The following is a 19,556-nucleotide window of genomic DNA, read 5'->3' as shown; positions in this document are numbered from 1 at the left end:
AAATAGTTGTATCTTCCGACAGCAATCACTTCTATAGAGTGTTTGGTCTGAAACACGGGTCTGTCAGTCACTCTGCTCTGCTGTAAGCCGAGGAGAAAACTTTCCTTCTATCCTACAACCTTTATCCAATGAGGAGAGAGAACAGCATAAAGGGGCGGTCCTCTCTGTGTGTGCAGCCAAGGGATGCGCCTGAATGTGGTGACGTAGGGACGAGGGCGGGGGCTGCTAACTCCATCGGCTGACAGGAAGTTAGACAAAACCACCGGATCGCTTACTTCTGCTTTAATTATCGGTGCATTTTGAGATCGGCGGGGCAGAGACGTGAGCTGCTCAGTGAACACAAATATGAAGCAAATACTCAGAACTACTTTGCACTTTTGAAATCCCTCCACCCCAGCAGTCGTGTCTGGAATGTAGTTCCGGCTGCATTTGCCTCTAAAACAACTCTGTCTGGTAACGTTGTGTTATCTCATAGCGTGGTGAATGTGTATTTGATGAGTTTGATGATGAGGGACAGGGGACCTGTACCGTTCACCTCCATTGTGTTCACTGAGCAGCTCACGTCTCTGCCCCGCCGATCTCAGAACAACATTAAAGGGACTATGAGGAGTTTTGGAAAGCGAATTATTCTCACACTACATTTCCCATGAGCCTCCGTGCGCACGGTGAAATTCTTGGACCGGCACAAGACGGACGAAAGCGAAAATATTTGCCAAGAATGTTTTCATTGATCAAGAATGAAAGTTGGATGTTGGAAGACGATCAGATAGCATCGTAGTTCCGACCATAAATGATGCCAACTAGCGATAAAGACAAAATGATATACAGTATTTATCGATAATGGACCCATTAACAAGTGGGTAATCTAGATTCATCCACATCAATATGAGACTCTTTTATAATCAAAAGCAAACTCCTTGCAGGGGTCTCTTTAAAGGTGTTCAGAAATGGCCGTTTGTCCTGTTTGTCACGCCGAGTTTCCACGAGTTTACCCGAGTAAGGAAATCAAATTTGATTGGTCGTTATCGAGCGGGCGGGATATTCAATGTTTGGGGCGAGACCGAGCTCGGTGTGTGTGTGTGTGTCTCAGACGTTTGATTGACGGATGACGCATCCAATATCAGTGGCTGATGAATCGTGAGCAGGCTGACGTATAATCCGTGCGCCTGCATTATCCGATGTGAAAAAGAAATACCTCACTTTCATCCCGGATTTACTTGAAAATAGAATTTTGCACAAAGTTTGGGCTCCATCGTCTGATAGATGAGTGGATTCACCTGCACCTTAGTCTAGATCCGGGTCTTAACTCCAGATTCTGGTTCTGATCCAGATCCGAGGCCCCGGTGGTGTCCACTTATTTCTGTTCGCGGAGCTGCCGCCGCCTGTGGTTGGAGGAGGAGCAGGAGGAGCAGGAGCATACTGCAAAAACTCAAACTCTTACCAAGAACATTTGTCTTATTTACTTAAAATAAGACTCATCACATGATCACAATAAAAAGTAGCTTGTTTTTAGACTTTTCCTTTTTTTTTTTTTACTTCTTCCAAGCAGATTTTCACTTGAAATAAGTAGAAAAATCTGATAGTGGAGCAAGTTTTTCTTTCTTTCTTATTACAAGCATAAAAAAAAACTTGATTTCACTGGCAGATTTTTCTACTTATTTCAAGTGAAAATTAGTTTGAAACTAGTGAAAATGATCTAAAAACAAGATCATTTTTAGGTGAAGAGTCTTCTTATTTAAAGTGGAAAGAGATTCATATTGAGTAGAAACTAGACATTTTGAGAAGAAATAAGACAAATATTCTTGGAAAGATTTTGGGTTTGGACCGGAGCACACTGCAAAAACTCAAACTCTTACCAAGAACATTTGTCTTATTTCTAGTGGAAACAAATCTCATTATACTAAACATACATTAAAAGCAGCTTGTTTTTAGACCCCTTTTTTTTTTTTTTTTTTTTTTACTTCTTTCAAGCAGATTTTCACTTGAAATAGCCTAAGTAGAAAAATCTGATAGTGGAGCAAGTTTTTCTTTCTTATTACCAGCACAAAAAACTTAGATTTTTCTGCTTATTTCAAATGAAAATTAGTTTGATTTTTTAGGTGATGAGTCTTATTTTAAGTGGAAAGAGGTTCGTATTGAGTAGAAATAAGACAAATAGGCCTATTCTTGGAAAGATTTGGGGTTTTTGCAGTGCAGGAGGAGGAGAAGGAGGAGGAGGAGGAGGGAGGAGGAAGACACCGCGGCTCAGAAGCTCCGCCCAGCGGGGACGCACCGGGAGCAGCAGCAGCAGCAGTCGGAGCTGAGCCGGTGCCCACACCAAACGCTCCTCCTGCAGCTGCACAAACTTTCTCCTCCTCTCTCCCTCTCTCTCTCTTTCCCTCCTTCTCTCCCTCTCTGTCTCTCTCTCTCTCTCTCTCTCTCTCTCCTCTTTGTTCCTCTGGTTCGGACTCAGTTCGGTTCGGCTCAGAAGAGTCAGAAGAACAGCTGCGGAAAGTTTGTTTGTGAGTCCAGGTTCGGACGGAGGAGAGACAACTGCACAAACCTGCAAAAAAAAAAAAAAAACTCTGCAAAAACCCACAACGCTCCTTGATGCGGACTCGCGGTGCAGCGGAGTGTTGAACTTCCAGAGCCGCTGCCATCAGCTCAGCCGGGAGCAGCGGGAAGGTTTGGAGGGACGGTGAGATCCTGGAGCGGTTACATAAGAGACTCGCAAAGACATAAAAAAGAAAAAAGGAGAAAAAAAGAAAAGAAAAAAGAAAAAAAAGCATAAATCCTGAATGAGAGGATCCAAGGAGCGGGGATCGATCCGGAGCTTCCAGCAGAGAAAAGCAGCAGCAGCAGCAGCAGGACGCACATGCACATGGACGCACTGATCCTCCTCTGTGCACAACAACCCGGTCCCCTGTGGCTCTGATCCTGGTCCTGGACCAGGTTCGATCCCCTTGGCTCTGGTTCTGGTTCTGGTTCTGGTTCTGGTTCAGACTGATCTGATCTGAAGTGAAGTGAAGAGGAGGATGAGACTGAGACTTTGGGACAGTTTGTGCTCGTCGTGGACCTGCAGGATTAACGTGAATTCACCGGTTTGTGTGGAGGAGAAACGGTCCCCGTGAAGAAAAAGAAGAGGAGGAATCATGGATTATTTTTATTTTTATCATCATCATCATCATAATTATTGCTGTTGTTGTTGGGGAATCTCCAACTCCAACTAAACGCGCCTAATAATAATAATACTAGGAGTGAAATCGATGCTTATTGATAAGTTATATCGATGTTCTGCTGAGAGGAACTCGGAGCCTCAGACCTGATTGATGTGTTTGGGTTCTGGTCCTGGTGGTTCTGGTCCCTGCAGCTGAAGAAGAGAAGAGAAGAGAAGAGAAGAGAAGAGAGAGATGTTCCGGTTCCCGTTAAAGCCGTTAAAGCCGCCGTTCCTCGTGCTGCCGGTGCTCGCGCTGCTCCTCGCGCCGCTGCTCAGACTCTGCTGCTCCGCCGCCGCCGCCGCCGTCACCGACGACCGGCTCTTCTCAGACCGGTACGCGGTCTACTGGAACAGCTCCAACCCGAGGTAAGAAAGACCAGAAGACCAGAAGACCAGAAGACCATGCAGCTCTTAGTCTGGTCCAGTTCTGCAAAGTTTAGTTTTATCTGAGGCTTCAATATGTGTCTAATTAACCTCTGACCTAATTAGAAAAAAGGCCTCAAGATTAAGATCCATCTATGAACTTTCTCCTCTCTCAGACTGAGAAGCATCAAAGCAAAAACAACCAGATTTAACAGCAGCAGCTTGTTCCTCTTCTTGATAATTAATAATTGTTCATTCTTCACTTTTAACGTTTTGCAAAGTTTAGTTTTATCTGAGTTTTCAATAAAGGAGAACAGGCATATACACAAACACACACTAATTAACCTCTGACCTAATTAGAAAAAAAGGCCTTAAGATTAAGACATCTATGAACTTTCTGCATCAAAGCAAAAACAACCAGATTTAACAGCAGCTTATTCCTCTTCTTGATAATTAATAATTGTCCATTCTGCACTTTTAACGTTTTAACGACTTCTTAATTGTAATGATTAGCCTACGACTTTGCACTTTAACAAGCATTAATACAAGAATATGCATTGTGCACTTTATTTGATGAGGCTGCTCATCCCTCAGCAGGTTAACCTGGTATTGGTGTTATTTATTGGTATTTTTGGCTATTTGTCTTATCTTATTATCTTCCTTTTTTCTTTTTTTCCTTTTTTTAAAAAAAAATCTGTTTTTAGTTTCTAGTCTGGACCAGTTCTGTAAAGTTTAGTTTTATCTGAGGTTTCAATAAAGGAGAACACACATAAGCCTATACAAACGCACACACTAATTAACCTCTGACCTAATTAGAAAAAAGGCCTTAAGATTAAGATCCATCTATGAACTTTCTGCATCAGAACAAAAACAACCAGATTTAACAGCAGCAGCTTGTTCCTCTTCTTGATAATTAATAATTGTCCATTCTGCACTTTTAACGTTTTAACGACTTCTTAATTGTAATGATTATTACCACTGTGCACTTTAACAAGCATTAATACAAGAATATGCATTGTGCACTTTATTTGATGAGGCTGCTCATCCCTCAGCAGGTTAACCTGGTATTGGTGTTATTTATTGGTATTTTTTTGCTATTTATCTTATCTTATTATCTTCCTTTTTTCTTTTTTTAAATCTCTTTTTAGTTTCTAGTCTGGACCAGTTCTGTAAAGTTTAGTTTTATTTGAGGTTTCAGTAAAGGAGAACACACATACACAAACGCACACACTAATTAACCTCTGACCTAATTAGAAAAAGGCCTTAAGATTAAGATCCATCTATGAACTTTCTCCTCGGACTGAGAAGCATCAAAGCAAAAACAACCAGATTTAACAGCAGCAGCTTATTCCTCTTCTTGATAATTAATAATTGTCCATTCTGCACTTTTAACGTTTTAACGACTTCTTAATTGTAATGATTACCACTGTGCACTTTAAGAATATGCATTGTGCACTTTATTTGATGAGGCTGCTCGTCCCTCGGCAGGTTAACCAGATGTTGGTTGCAATATTGGTATTTTTTTGCTATTTATCTCATCTTATTATCTTCCTTTTTTCTTTTTTCTTTCCTTTTATTGTTGGATTTTATCTAGTATTTAGCTATTTATCTCACATTTATTGTCTGAATCTGATGGAATGAGGGTTTTTGTATCGTTGGGCCGCGATGAAATAAATTCCCATTGATCTGGTCGACGTGGCAGTAAAGTATTGAAATAGAAATTGGAAATAGTCGGTCTGCACTAGTGTATTGATCAGGTCCTGGTTCGAGTTCATCTCTTCATCCATAGATGTGTCGTTGCAGTGAGTGAAGGTGAACCTGTACCTGTTAGGCCCCGCCCCCTTCGGCCTCTCGATTCTAGTAGTAGTAGAAGAGGAGAACCAATCAGTCGTAGCTCAGCAGGATTAATCAATAACCACCTTTGGTTTGATATCTGATCGATTATCGAGGTGGATTCTGAAGCGGACGATCTGACGTCGATTTTCGGATTTTCTCTGATTATTAAAAAACCAGATGAACTCGTGTAGCTTAATAAGGAAAACAGCAGCTGAGTTAATCAATAGTTGATGATCAATAATCAATAGTGGTTCATTCTTAAATTCAGACCAAGGTGCCAGAGATTTAAAAACCGATTTTTCTCTGCATCGAACTTCACGACTCCACGGTTCAACAAAGACACAAAGAACACACACACACACACACACACTGACCCTGGATCAGTGTGTGTGTGACCTCAGCTGTCACTGGCTCGTCAGTATCTGCTCCGTCCTGGCAGCAGAGGGTTAACGGCTCGCTGCTCTCTCCTCCGATTGGTCGGCTGGTGTCTGAACGGACCAATAGGAGTTGAAAGAAGTCGGACTCGGTTCGTTCTACTAAATGTAGGCCTACTAAATGCAGCTTTTATTTTGAAAGGGGGACGAAGGAAACACCTCGTCAAAGTAAAAGTGGGAAAAATAAGCGTCGTATTACAGGTGTGTGTGTGTGTGTGTGTGTGTGTTGTCGTCTTCAGAGCACCATGAGACACGCAGCCGTCGGTGTGTGAACATATTAACATCATGTGATGGTGATGGTGATGTCACTGTGACCTCAGAGGTTTTACATCACGTGTCTCTGAGCTCTGATTGGCTGCAGCGTCGCCTGGTTCTGTTGTCATAGTTGTAGGAGTGAAAGCAGAATATTTAGAGGCGCAAACTGTAAATCGACTTGCAAAGTGAAATATTAACGTTTCCTTTTTCCTTGTTCGCTCAGTCATGATCCTCATACGAGGGAGAGAGCGATTATTATATCGGCCATTCTGCATTTTTTCGATAATCGGTATCGGCCGTTTTTTCACCGAAAATCAGTGATGGGAATAACAGCGTTATAAAATAACGGCACTGCTTTTTTCATCAAAAAAGTTACTGCACTGCAAAAAGAATATTTGTCTTATTTCTTGTCAAAATGTCTCATTTCTAGTCAAAACGAATCTCTTTCCACTTAAAATAAGACTTATCACCTAAAAATGGTCTTGTTTTTAGATCATTTTCACTTGTTTCAAACAAAAAATTTGACTTGAAATAAGTAGAAGAATCTGCCAGTGAAAGCAAGTTGTTTGTGCTTGTAATAAGAAAGAAAAACCTACTCCACTATCAGATTTTTCTACTTATTTCAAGTGAAAATATGCTTGAAAGACGTAAAATGTGTCTAAAAACAAGCTACTTTTTATGTGATGAGTCTTATTTTAAGTATAATGAGATTGTTTTGAATAGAAATAAGACAAATATTCTTGGTAAGATTTTGAGTTTTTGCAGTGTGTTTCCCTCGTTACAACGCCGTTATTGTTACTGACGATAAAATATGCCGCTACTTAACCGTTTTTAGGTTTTTAATGCATAAAAGTACCACATAAATCTGTTAATTACATCAAGGCTTTTTGACTTTCTCAGTAACCTCTATTTAAACTAAATAAAACACTTTTTTTTCACTAAATTCTAAAATGCTCTGGTTAAAATTATGACATTTGTGTTGTTAGGGTTGGTTTTGACCGTGTTATGATGAGAAGAACAATAATGAGAGTTAAAAAGTGCAAAACAACCTTTTCATGGATAAGGAGCCTAACGATGTAACCAAGAGATGAGGAACAAATGGGATGATAAGTAATTGTTTTTAGTGTTTTACAGCTGATTTAAGACTCAGGTCAGAACCGAACCGAACACAAGAGATGGAGGCAGAAAGCTGACACAAGAGGAAGGTTAAAGAGGAACTCTGCAGGATTTCACCTTAACTCTTTAGTATTTCCATAAGACTACACAGATATACACATGGTAACCTTATCCACCGCTCCATGGATTGATTTCTCACCGGCTTCTTCGTTGCTGGAAACAGATGCACATGGAGGAGAGGAGGGTTAGAGACACAGAGGAGGAGACACCTGGAGAGTTCAGACTTAATTCAAGAAGTCAGGTTGCACATTAAAAAAATACACCCGTTAAAGTGTAGCTACGTGATATACACAATTTTTTCCAGTCCATCAACTTGTCAGAATGAAGCCGTTTATCTGGAACTAACCAATTCAGTATCAGTATGAGGAATACTGAGTGAGTTGGTTAGTTCCAGATAAACAGGAGTTTAGGGCGCTGAGTCAAGTAATTTTACATATTTAAGCATTTTATTTTATTTATAAAAGTAACGCAATAGTTATTTTTTGTTTTATATCATAGTAATTCAGTTACTAACTCAGTTACTTTTCAGGGAAAGCAACTAGTAACTATCAGTAATTACTCTTTCAAAGTAACGCGCCCAACACTGCTGATTACCACTAAAATAAATTAATTTCTCTCTCAGCTGTGTAACAACGTCCCGCCTACTGAACCAAGGTCTGTGTTGGAGGTTAAGTGTTCTACAAAAGGTCTTTTTTTTAATCAGATTTTTCATTTTCATTTTTTTTTATTGGTTCCAGCCAAGGTGATTTCAAGACTTTTCCCAATAAACAAACCAAAACACAGCACTTTTCTTATTCCCAGCTGTGTTATTCTCAATTCTGATACCAAAATCTTCATCTTTACTTTAAATACATTGGTTCAAAATATCAGTTATCGGTTTCCTTGATTACTAATACTTGGTATCGACCCTGAAAAAAACCATATCGGTCGATTTTTACTTCACACACCTTGGCCTGACACCTGTATTGACAGATTATTGATTCTTTAAGTGTAAAAAAAACCCCAAACAAACAGCAGATTTACTGGTTGCACATGTGTAGGTAGGAAAAAGCCTCCGTTTAGGGGCAGAGTCTGACTGGTAGTACTGGTGGTACTCATGTTGATGTTTGACAGTGTCAATCAATCAATCAATCAATCAATCAATCAATCAATCAATCAATCAATCAATAAATCAATCAATCAATCCGTGAATTTCAGTCTGTTTTCTGTGTCACAACATTGAGCTGAGTGAGTTTTCAGTATTTGAAGCGGTGAAAGGAAACGATTGGTCAGCGCTCAGTGAACAGCTGATGTCATAAATAATTGATGAATGAACATGAATCGATATCAAGTATTGATTAGGGCTCCACAGTTTGTAACAGAAAAACAAAAAACATCGTATTGTGATTATCTGATTTCATTTCTGTGAGCAGCTTTTTAAAAAAACTGAGCAACGTGATTTTGTTTGCGGGTCTGGTACCAAACTAACGTCCTGTCCTTGTTGTCCAGGGCGTCTCCGTAGCAACACAGCACTGATGCTTGGTAACCATGCACACCTGAGAGAGAGAAATGGGTCAAAGGCCAAAGTGTTGTACTGTCCCTGCTCAGGTGATGGACAGTCCGTCGTCGTCCACATCTGATTGGACGTTTGGTTCCTCAGTGTTTAAAGGTGTTCAGAAATGGCCGTTTGTCCTGTTTGTCGCCTCCTTCTACGAGTTTCCACAAGTTGCTGCACGAGTTTACCCGAGTAAGGAAAACGAATTTGATCGGTCATTATCGAGCGGGCGGGATATTCAATGTTTGGGGCGAGACCGAACTCCGTGTGTGTGTGTGTGTGTCTCAGACGTTTGAATGACGGATGACGGAGCAGCGTGACGTATAATGTGAATCCAATCCAATCCAATGTGAAAAAAAATACCACACTTTCATCCCGGATTTACTCGAAAATAGAATTTTGCACAAAGTTTGGCCTACATCGTCTGATAGATGAGTTATTACACTAATGTTAAGACCCACAGTGGGCTCAAATTCAGTTTTCTTTTCTGTACAGCTTTAAGTGAAGTCGTCCATTTGTGTCATGATTCGTGTGTGTGTTACTGTACATTAGTAACTTAATATAAGTGAGTTAAATCTACGTTTCTCTCCCACCTACACACCTGTACCGTTACAGTCTCTGTCTCTCTGTCTCTGTCTCGTCCGTCTCTGAGCTGCTGGGGGAGAAAATGGCGGACGGGTTTGTTCCCAGTAAGAAGAACCACTAACACACACAGCTGCAGCCGCCATTTTGTGTTTCCTCTTGAATTGGAGGTCACCCCCCCCTCACCACCTCACCACCTCACCACCACCTCCCCTCGCCCCACTAACCCCCGACACCCCGACCTGCAGGAGGAGCAGCCGAGCGTCTCCTCACACACACACACACACACACACACACACACACACACACACACACACACACACACACACACACACACACACACACACACACACACACACACACACACACACACAAAGACATGAAATCCAGTACCAGACGAGTGAAGAGTCGAGTCAGTTTTTTTCGTCCGGCGACGGAAGAACGATCAGCTGAGTGAAAGTGTCTGTCGACCTGAGAGACGACTAATAAAGTTCTGACCGTTTGAACACGGACGATGTTTTGGATTCAAAATTAACAGATTCAATTTTTTTTTACCTGGAAATGTAGAACGAGTCTTTGTCACCTGTGATCAGTCCGGTCGTCTGTGAAATCGATCACTGGTCGTCCAATAGAAATATTCTTCTTGATTTTTTTGCACGAATCAAATCTTCATAATTGTTATAACTGTGTTTTTGATCAAACACATTTTTTCATGAGCGCCCGGTGTCCAAGCTCTAAACGTTCACAAAAAACACAACTGGAGGATTTAAAGCTGTTTGAGAGGAGGAACTGTTTCTGTCTCTACGTTGTGGTAAAACAGAGTGAAACAGTCGTCACAGTGAACCGAGGTGACGGACGTGAACACCACTTAATATTTTTTTATTTAAAGCAGAAGTAAGCGATCCGGTGGTTTTGTCTAACTTCCTGTCAGCAGATGGAGTTAGCAGTCTCCGCCCTCGTCCCTACGTCACCACATTCACGCGCATCCCTTGGCTGCACACACAGAGAGGACCGCCCCTTTATGCCGTTCTCTCTCCTCATTGGATAAAGGTTGTAGGATACAAGGAAAGTTTTCTCCTGGGCTCAGAGCAGAGCAGAGTGACTGACAGACCCGTGTTTCAGACCAAACACTCTATAGAAGTGATTGCTGTCGGAAGATAGAACTATTTAAGACTTATATTAACACAAACATTCACCTTACTTCTGCTTTAAACACTGTACACCTCTTAATTTCACACTTTACACCACTTCACTTCACTCCACTTCACCCTGGTTACAGGTGTGCAGATGTGCAGGTGCTGATGTTCATGCTTGTGGGTCACATGATGCAGGTGAGGGGGCGGAGCTCCGGTCGGCTGGTCGTTCTGTCGCTGTGACGGACGGTGAGCAGGAAGCAGCACTCTGTGTCTCCATGTCAGCTCGCTTCCTGTTGGGTGTGTGTGTGTGTGTGTGTGTGTGTGTGTGTGGTGGTGGTGGGGAGTGGAGTCGACCAATGAGGCGTCGGCGTGTCATCAGCAGGGAGGGGCTTCTGTCGACCCCCCCAGTTATTTTTATATTCTCTCCTCCTCGTGTCTCAGCACTTCATCATGCTTTCTGCTCCCTGCTCATGCATTTTAATGCCTGACCCACATTTCACGGGATACACACACACACACACACACACACACACACACACACACTTGGGGGAACTTTGAAGTCCTGGCTCGAGCTCACAGGAGGAGGAGGGTGAAGAGCTGCAACCTTTCACTGTTTTCTGATGAAACCGTGGGGGGCGGCGGGGCGTTAGCAGAGCGTTAGCTTAGCATAAAGAGTGGAAGCAGAGGGAAAGTGTTAGCGTAGCATAGCTTGAACCTTTTTAATTAAAACCTAAAGGAAACTGATCTGAGTGCAGTTAAAATAAACATTTCTGAATTAAGTTGACAACGTGGACGTGTGTCTTTTGTGTCTCTGGTGTCGAACTGGACCTGAACGTCTCACACAGGTGTGTGAATGTGTGTCAGCTTCTTTTAGCAGAGATTTTCTTTTTCTATTTATTTATTTTTTTCTTCTTTGATGTGTTCAGGTTCAGTAAAAAAAAAACAGAAACGGAAAAACATAATCAATATTGTGAAATATTTTTTTTTTACTTGATTTTACCAGAAATCCATACAAGAAATTGAAATATCAGATATTGAAGCATTTGTGGACAGATTCGTGTGTGTTTATCCGTGTGTGTATCTGTGTGTGTTTATCCGTGTGTATCCGTGTGTGTGTGTGTGTGTGTGTGTAAACAGGATTAGCCGCAGGTGTCCTCTAACAGGATTACAGACTCCTGAGTCGTCTCATCTTGTTGATCCCAAATTATCGTCGGTGAAAACAAAGCTGTTTGTGGACCGAGGGGTCACACACACACACACACACACACACACACACACACACACCTACACCTACACCTACCTTCAGGTCCAGCTGTGGAAACATCAGGACCTGCAGTGTTGAAGCTCGGCCGCTGAACAGACTCAATCAATCAATCAATCATAGAATTGAATGTTTTCGTTTTTACAGTTTAAACAAACTTTATGAAAATAAATTTAAACGACGACAATAAAAACACGTTTGAAATGAATCTGAGAGCCAGAGATGAACTGAACCAGAGGATGAGTTCTGCTCTTCTCTCTGAGGACGTTTCCTCCTTTGATCAGCTGATCAGAGAGTATTGATCGGCAGCTCTGAGCCGACCGATCGATAGATAATCCAAAACGGTCTAAAATGACAGCGTGCACCTGCAGTCGCCACAGGGTTCGAGTCCCTGAACGCACCGCGTGGGACTGAGGGAGGCGTTCAGGGTCGGCTCAGGTCAGAACGGATCCGTTTGACTTTATTTTACAAACCTCAACGGTAAATATCTCAATATAATGAATGAGTGAATGAATTTTTATTTTCGTGTATATCGCTCTTCATCTCATCGCCGAAGCCTTTTCAAGAAATAAAGAAAATGCAAATATATTCAACTGAAAAAGAAGTTTTAGCTTCTCAGCATCGTCTGATAACACAAATTTGTTATTTGGATAAACAATTTTTGTCTTATAGAGTCGTAGAAATGTCACATAAATTACAAATTCTATCGTCTTCTGCTGTGCCAACATATCTGCCTCTCTCAATATGATTAATAATATATTAATAGTAATAATATAAGAATAATATTTTATCATATACAACACAACCGGTCTTTAAATTTGTGGTTTTCAGAATAAAACGGCAAAAATAATAATTATAAAAGATCTTTAAACGTTGGTGAATAAACAGTCGTGAGCTCTAATAATTTAAATTATTGAAGATTTATATTTAGTTATCGATTCAAAGATCTAAGTTATAATCATGTTATAATTTAACGTGATGAATTGAACAACTGGAAACTGTAAAATACGGAAATGAGAAGAAATCGTTTTTTAAAAAATGTGTGTTTGTGTTAATTCGCTGTTTTAATCGTCTCTGTTCGTCTGTCGCTTCATCATGTGAAGGTGGAGTTTAATGAGGAGCGCTTGATTCTGTGTGGTGGCAGCTCAACACACACACACACACACACACACACACACACACACACACACACATACACACACCCACACACACACACACAGCTGCTGGTTTTATGTTTCATCAGTTTCGTTTCTGAACCTTCAAGTTGTGACGAGTTCAGGTTCCTGTGATGAGTGAGGGACCAGGTCAGAGTGTGTGTGTGTGTGTGTGTGTGTGTGTGTGTGTGTGTGTGTGTGTGTGTGTGTGTGTGTGTGTGTGTGTGTGTGTGTGTGTGTGTGTGTGTGTGTGTGTGTGTGTGTGTGTGTGTGTGTGTGTGTGTGTGTGTGTGTGTGTGTGTGTGTGTCATTGTGTTATTCATTATGAATGACCTGTTTCCTGCTCGGAGACGACTCATGAATCATTGAGTCGACCAATCAGAGAGCAGCAGCCGCCGTGTTTTTATTCTCCACGTCATTCAGCTGAGAAGAACCGGACTAAATCAGTTACTGGATCTGGACTGGACCTGGACTGGATCTAGACTGGATCAGTTATTAGATCTGGACTGGACCAGTTACTGGACCAGTTACTGGACTAGATCTGGACTAGATCTGGACTGGACCAGTTATTAGATCTGGACTGGACCAGTTAGTGAACTAGATCTGGACTGGACCAGTTAGTGAACTAGATCTGGACTGGACCAGTTACTAGATCTGGACTAGACCTGAACTAGATCTGGACTGGACCTGAACTAGATCTGGACTGGACCGGTTACTGAAATAGATCTGGACTATATCTGGACTAGAACAGTTATTAGATCTGGACTGGACCAGTTATGAGACTTTTCCACTCCACAGTCTCGTCTCGGTTCAGGTCTTTCTCCATCACAGCTGAGTTCTTCATAGTTCTTCCTGCTCAGCGGGTCGAGGTCGTCGATCCTCTCCTCGGCTCCAAACTCGGTCGTCTGCTCCTCGGTAACGAACCACAGCTGGTTTTCACCACAGCAACATTTAACTCAGGTGACAGAGCAGCAATCGTCTCAGTCCAGTGGCACAGCTGGGTTTTCAGTGACGATGCTTTGGCCAATCAGAAGGCAGTCGGCTGACGTCACGTTTCAGTATCGCCTCGGCTTGGAGCCACTGAGGCGTTACCAGAACAGAACCAGGTACCAGGTAGTAGGGCCCGGTGGGGAAGGGGAAGAAAAGAGCTGAGCCAAAACACATTACGCCTGGTTTATGCTTCTGCGTCGTGGTGACAGTGTAACCACGGTGTCGACGCTGACCCCTATGCGGACCCCTACTCCGTAGCCTGACGTGCACCTCCAAAAAATCCTGACTACGCGTCGCGTCGCGAACCACAAGGACTGTGATTGGTCGGCTCAGAACGTCAGTGTGGTAAATTCACCCGTTCAGCCTCGACTGGTCCGACAGACGACAGACCATAACCTCCGCAAACGTCTTCTCCGTCACCTGCGCTTCAACATTTGCAATAAAAGCGTTCGTTTTTCAGTTGCCATTGTTTTACTGTGACCGGAAGCAACGCGTTCCTCGACGGGTCTACGCCGTCGCCGCGACGCAGAAGCGTAAACCAGGCTTCAGACGTTCAGAACACGAGACTGTGATGAGGTCATGAGGTCTGAGTCGGTCCAGGTCTGACCTAGTTTTCCTTCTTTTTATTACCGCCACAAAGCGAGAATCTGTTTTTCTTCTTCATGTGATGGGGAAGGGGGAGAGGGGGGGGGGGCAGGAAACCATTTTCCCCAGACGGGGGTGGGGAGTCTGGGGGTTTTGGGGTTTTTTTTTTGGGGGGGGGGGGGTGTTGGTGGTCCATCAGGATGAAGCTTCCAGACTGAAGAGATTTGGGTTTTTCTGAACTGTCAGACCCCCCCTCCTCCTCCTCCTGTGGCTGTGGAGGTGAGGAAGAAGAGGAGGGGGGAGGTAAGGATTGGGGGGTGAGTAGAGGGAGGAAGGGGGTGGGGGGTGGGGGGGTGTTCATCTCCAGAGTTAACAGGATTATGCAGATGCGTCTGGTCTTTAATGGAGATTATAGAAACGGTCGACGGCTCAGACGAGACACAAAGAGAGAAAAGGAGCAGCTGCTGGAGGGGGGGGGGGGGTGGGGGGGGGGGTGATGGAGATGGACAGCTCCAAGGACAGAGACCTGGTCCTGGTCCTGGTCCTGGTCCTGGTCCTGGTCTGGTTCTGGTCTGGGTCCAGACAGAAGCTGCAGGTCACAAGTCACAGTTTCTGAAGAAACGATGCGTTCATGGACCTCACGTTAAACTGAGAGACTGTAGGACATGAACCAGACTCTTGGTCCTGGTCCAGCCTGGTTCTGGTTCTGGTTCTGACTCAGCAAAGTACAAAAAAGTTTTGACAGCAGTTTAACACTTTAATTCATGAAACTGCACAACAGCAACTAGCGAACGGACGCGTTTCTGCAGTCAGCCGTCCTCGGCGTTAACTGGTTAGTGAGCCAGCTGGTTCCGATTAACATTAATATGTCCGGTAAGATACAGAAGTACAGAGCATTTATAAATAATACATCGAACAGTCAGGAAGTACTAGAAAAAAGTCTAAGCACCGTAGCAAAATAGAAAATATTCACGTGTAAAAAACAATGACAAAAATATAAACTTCCACTCCTTATTTGTAAGGTGACCTTGGCTGACTTGAAAGGCGCCTCCAAATAAAATGTATTATTATTATTACTGTAAACAAAAAACATGAGACTCGACTACTTCTGTCCCCATGAATGTCAGATTATAAACACCATGGCCAGCTGAATTAAAATGCCTGGCAATAGGAGACTTCTCATCATGGTTTCTAATGCTACTTTTGTGTTCTGAGATCCTGGTCTCAGTTCTCTTTTACCTACGTAGGTAAAAGAGAACTGAGATCAGAAACCACATGGTCCTCAGTTCTCTTTTAGTCGTTTTAGGACCAGGATCTCAGAACACAAAAGTAACATTAGAAACCATGATGAGAAGCTGGCCATGGTGTTTCTAGTCTGAGATTCATGGGGATAGAAGTAGTCGCCTCCCTCTTAGGGGAGGTGACAGAGAGAAGAGACTCCTCCAACGAGAGTCTTACTGGATCCACCGTTTACAGACGGAGCATCCAAAAGGACTAAATGAGGAATTGTTGTTGTCATGTTTTTTGTGAATGTAGATAGTAGGGCTGACCCAAAAAAATTAGAAGCTTCGAAGCTTCGTTTGTTGCCATGGTAATCGATCATGAAGTCTTTTTTCCTTTTTGACACCGGTTCTCATCGGCAATTGTTACATTAAAATGAGTTGGCTACTTGGCATCCTGGAAACCTGCCTGATTTGGGAGAAATGCAGTGTTTGTTTTGAATTGTATTGAATTGAATTCCTTTTATTGTCATTCATACCAAGGTATTGCCATTACTTTCATTATTTCCGCTACGATCGCGCACCCCCCCGGCCGTCGAAGCTTCGATTTTGATCGATTTTATGTCCGCGAAGCTTCGATGATCAAAATATGATAATCGGGACAGCCCTAGTAGATGGTGATATGTACTGTACATATGCTCCTTCTTTACTGCCTGGGATGAACTTCATGTTAAACATGTAGACTCATTCTTTTTTCACAGGCAGCGGATGTACCACATCTATTGGTCACTTATCTGTCATCTGCGTTGCTATGGACCCATGTATGTTTTATTCTTATTGTCTGATGCATATTATTGGACAGTAGGGAGTAGGGACACTTGTGGTTATTGTCTACAACTTGTCGATTTTTATAGAAAAGGATTTTCTCATGTTTTTTGTTTATATTTTTATCATTGTTTTTTACACGTGAATATTTTCTATTTTGCTACGGTGCTTAGACTTCTTTCTAGTATATCTAGGAGCTGAAACGTGTCCGTTTGCTAGTTGCTGCTGTGCAGTTTCATGAATGAAAGTGTTAAACTTATAGTGAGTGCTGTCAAAACAAACACACACAGACTGTTGGTCAATGGGATTATTGATAGTATTGATGCTATTGATGCATTTATTGATTCTAAATGAGGAGGTGTGTGTGAGAGGAGAGGGAGACGGGGTTTGTGTGTGTGTGTGTGTGTGTGTGTGTGTGTGTTTGGCCCTGGTTACTGTAATCCCCCTGCTCTGTGATTGGCCGACAATGTGGGAGCTCTGTGATTGGCCGACAGTGTTAGAGCTCTGTGATTGGCCGACGGCCTGCAGATGGTTTTCCAGCAGCCAGTAATAATTGATGGTGTGTGTGTGTGTGTGTTCCCATAAATATATAAATCCTTTGCAGCTTTCATCACTTCTCCTTGTCTATCTGCCCCCCCCCCCGGTCTCATGTCGAGTGGGCGTGACCTCGTGGCCTCGTGGCCTCGTGGCCTCGTGGCCTCGTGGTCGTTCACTGTTAAAACTTTTCCTCCAGTTTGTTTTAAACGTTTCATAAACACTGATTCTGACATTAGACGGATCCAGTGGGACGTGTCTACTTCCTGTACAAACAGGTGTTCAAAACATAACAAAACAACTACCCCCCCCTCCCACCCATCCACCCCATCTCTCACCTGAATTGGCTCATGGCTCCTTGGGAGGTTGTTGCCATGGCGACGTGCTCCCCCGGCTGCCGTGGCGATGAAGCAGAGGGGGAAACGAGCTGAAGACAGTTCAGGGTTCTCTCCTTCTTTCCTGCCCTGAAGCCCCCAGGTGCATGCTGGGAGCTGGAGTTCCTCCCCGGAGACGGAGCAGAGTCCAGATGTTGACACCTGAACCTGAACCTGATCTGTAAACCAGATGTGTGTGGGCCAGATGTGTGTGGGCCAACTCTGTTCAGTCCTGTAACGACTAGGGTTGCACATCTCTCTGTGATAAACGATTCGATATGAATCTAGATACACAGATTACGATTCGATTCAAAAACGATATCCTTTTAATACAGACCGATTCGGTCCGATTCGATACAGTGTAGGACGATTCGATTCTACGGTTAATATTTGTTGTAGGCTAGATATTTTATAAAATAAAGAATTGACTATCTTACAGTAGTACTACAATATTTTTTCAAATATATCCCCAAGCATTGTTGCTTTAAAGCACTGGCAAAAAAACGAAAGAAGAAAAAGAGAATAACAACAAAATCACATGTCAATGTATTTATTCTTTGACTTGGACCAATATCTGTGAGAACGTTTTTGTAATTAGCCCTTTTCCACCGAGCTGGTTCCGGTGCTGGTTCGGAGCCAGTGCCTGCTCAGCACCAGTTCTTGGTTCAGCACCAACTCCTTGCTGGGTCAGAGCTAAGAACCGGTTCTTCCAGGGGCTGGCAGCGGAGTTGCCTTAGCAACAAGACTGCTACGTATTACGTTTGTTTATCGACGAAGCTAACTAGCTGAGCTACAGGCGGTGGCTAACAGCAGCTAACGCTCATATCAAAATATACGTCGAAACGTAGTTGCCGGTCGCGGCGATTACAGCGAAGACGGCTGCTTTTTTTCAGCCGGGTTTAGAGTTATCGCTCATTAATAGCCTAGTCTATGCTTCCACGTCGGGTCCAGTGTTCAACACCCGCAGGTCGGACCAGGTTGTCTACCTGTAGCAGCAGCAGAGACAGGTGCAGCTCCTGGATGGGGAGTGTGCTAATAGCAGCAGCAAAGCTAACATCAGGACGTCATCTGTTAAACCCCCCGTCCCCTCCGTTATTGGACACAACATGAAACTACTCCAGTTAGCGAATCGTGTTGTAACAAAGATATTCGCAGGAAAAAAATTGTTTATACGTGGCCCGTTGATTGATTTATGAGCTATTAAAGACACCGCTAACGGCTAAGCACTCTAGCCCATAGCGATAACCGGTTCATGACTCTACAACCGATTCATCTAGGAATTCATGGCTAATTTGTATCGATTCAGGAGGCTGCTACCGATACAGCCGAATCTCTCACTTGTTAAACCGAATATCCGGTCGCATCGGTTTATCGTTCACAACCCTAGTAACGACCCGTAATTTGTAGGAATTCCCCCCATCTAGCGGTGCGGTTGCATATCTGAACGTATTCTTGATGTTGCATTCACGTGAAACGGGGCAGACGTCAGACAGACAACAGACGCTGCATGTAACAGGATAAACAAGCGTCTATGTAAACAAGTGGTCCGCCAGCACGAGGCAAAACAATACAGGCCTGACAATATGTTGTCATGGTGATGTGGTATTATCGTTTTACCGTCTTTCTCTGGTGGAGTAAAATGACATCCGGTTGGTTTGCCGACGGCCGTCTGCCTGACTGCACCTGAATGCAACACCGGTGCCTCCGTCCTTCCTCACACTACACAGTGGTGACAGTTTTAACAGGCCGTTTCCGTGGTTACCTACGGTCACGATGCAACATGGCCGCCTCGGTTCGGGGCGTCGCCCACTTATGTATTTGTAACGACCTGTAACAACTCATTCTAAGGAACCAGAAAGCTTTTATTTGGATGCAGCTGTGATTCACCTTCAGTGAAATACGGATTTATGAAAGACAGGTTTGATCTTTGCTAATAAAAAGCTTTAAGTTTACTTTTTATTTATTTAAATTTATTCGAGAGGGACAAAGCTCAATACATACTATATCGTGCCAGATTTCGCTGTAGGCTGATTTTCATTTGCAGTCCCTGGGCACAGACGATGGTAAACAACATGAGAGCAAGGCGTGTTGTCATAGAATC

General features: G+C 43.1%; 1 protein-coding gene across 1 annotated transcript in view; it reads left to right on the top strand.

Moving 5' to 3' along the window:
• Positions 1-3,389: 3,389 nt before the first annotated feature.
• The window catches only part of efna2b (ephrin-A2b), a 53,311-nt gene continuing 37,144 nt past the window's right edge, over positions 3,390-19,556 (top strand). Inside the window, exon 1 of the mRNA XM_085775358.1 lies at positions 3,390-3,562. Within this exon, the coding sequence (XP_085631484.1) occupies positions 3,390-3,562 (173 nt within the window). The remainder of the gene's footprint in view (positions 3,563-19,556) is intronic.

Source organism: Trachurus japonicus, chromosome 4 (assembly GCF_045865225.1).
Source record: "Trachurus japonicus isolate A0001 chromosome 4, Traja_1.0".
NCBI lineage: Eukaryota > Metazoa > Chordata > Actinopteri > Carangiformes > Carangidae > Trachurus > Trachurus japonicus.
Note: the sequence above shows the minus strand (reverse complement) of the source record. Positions and strands in the feature narration are given on the sequence as shown.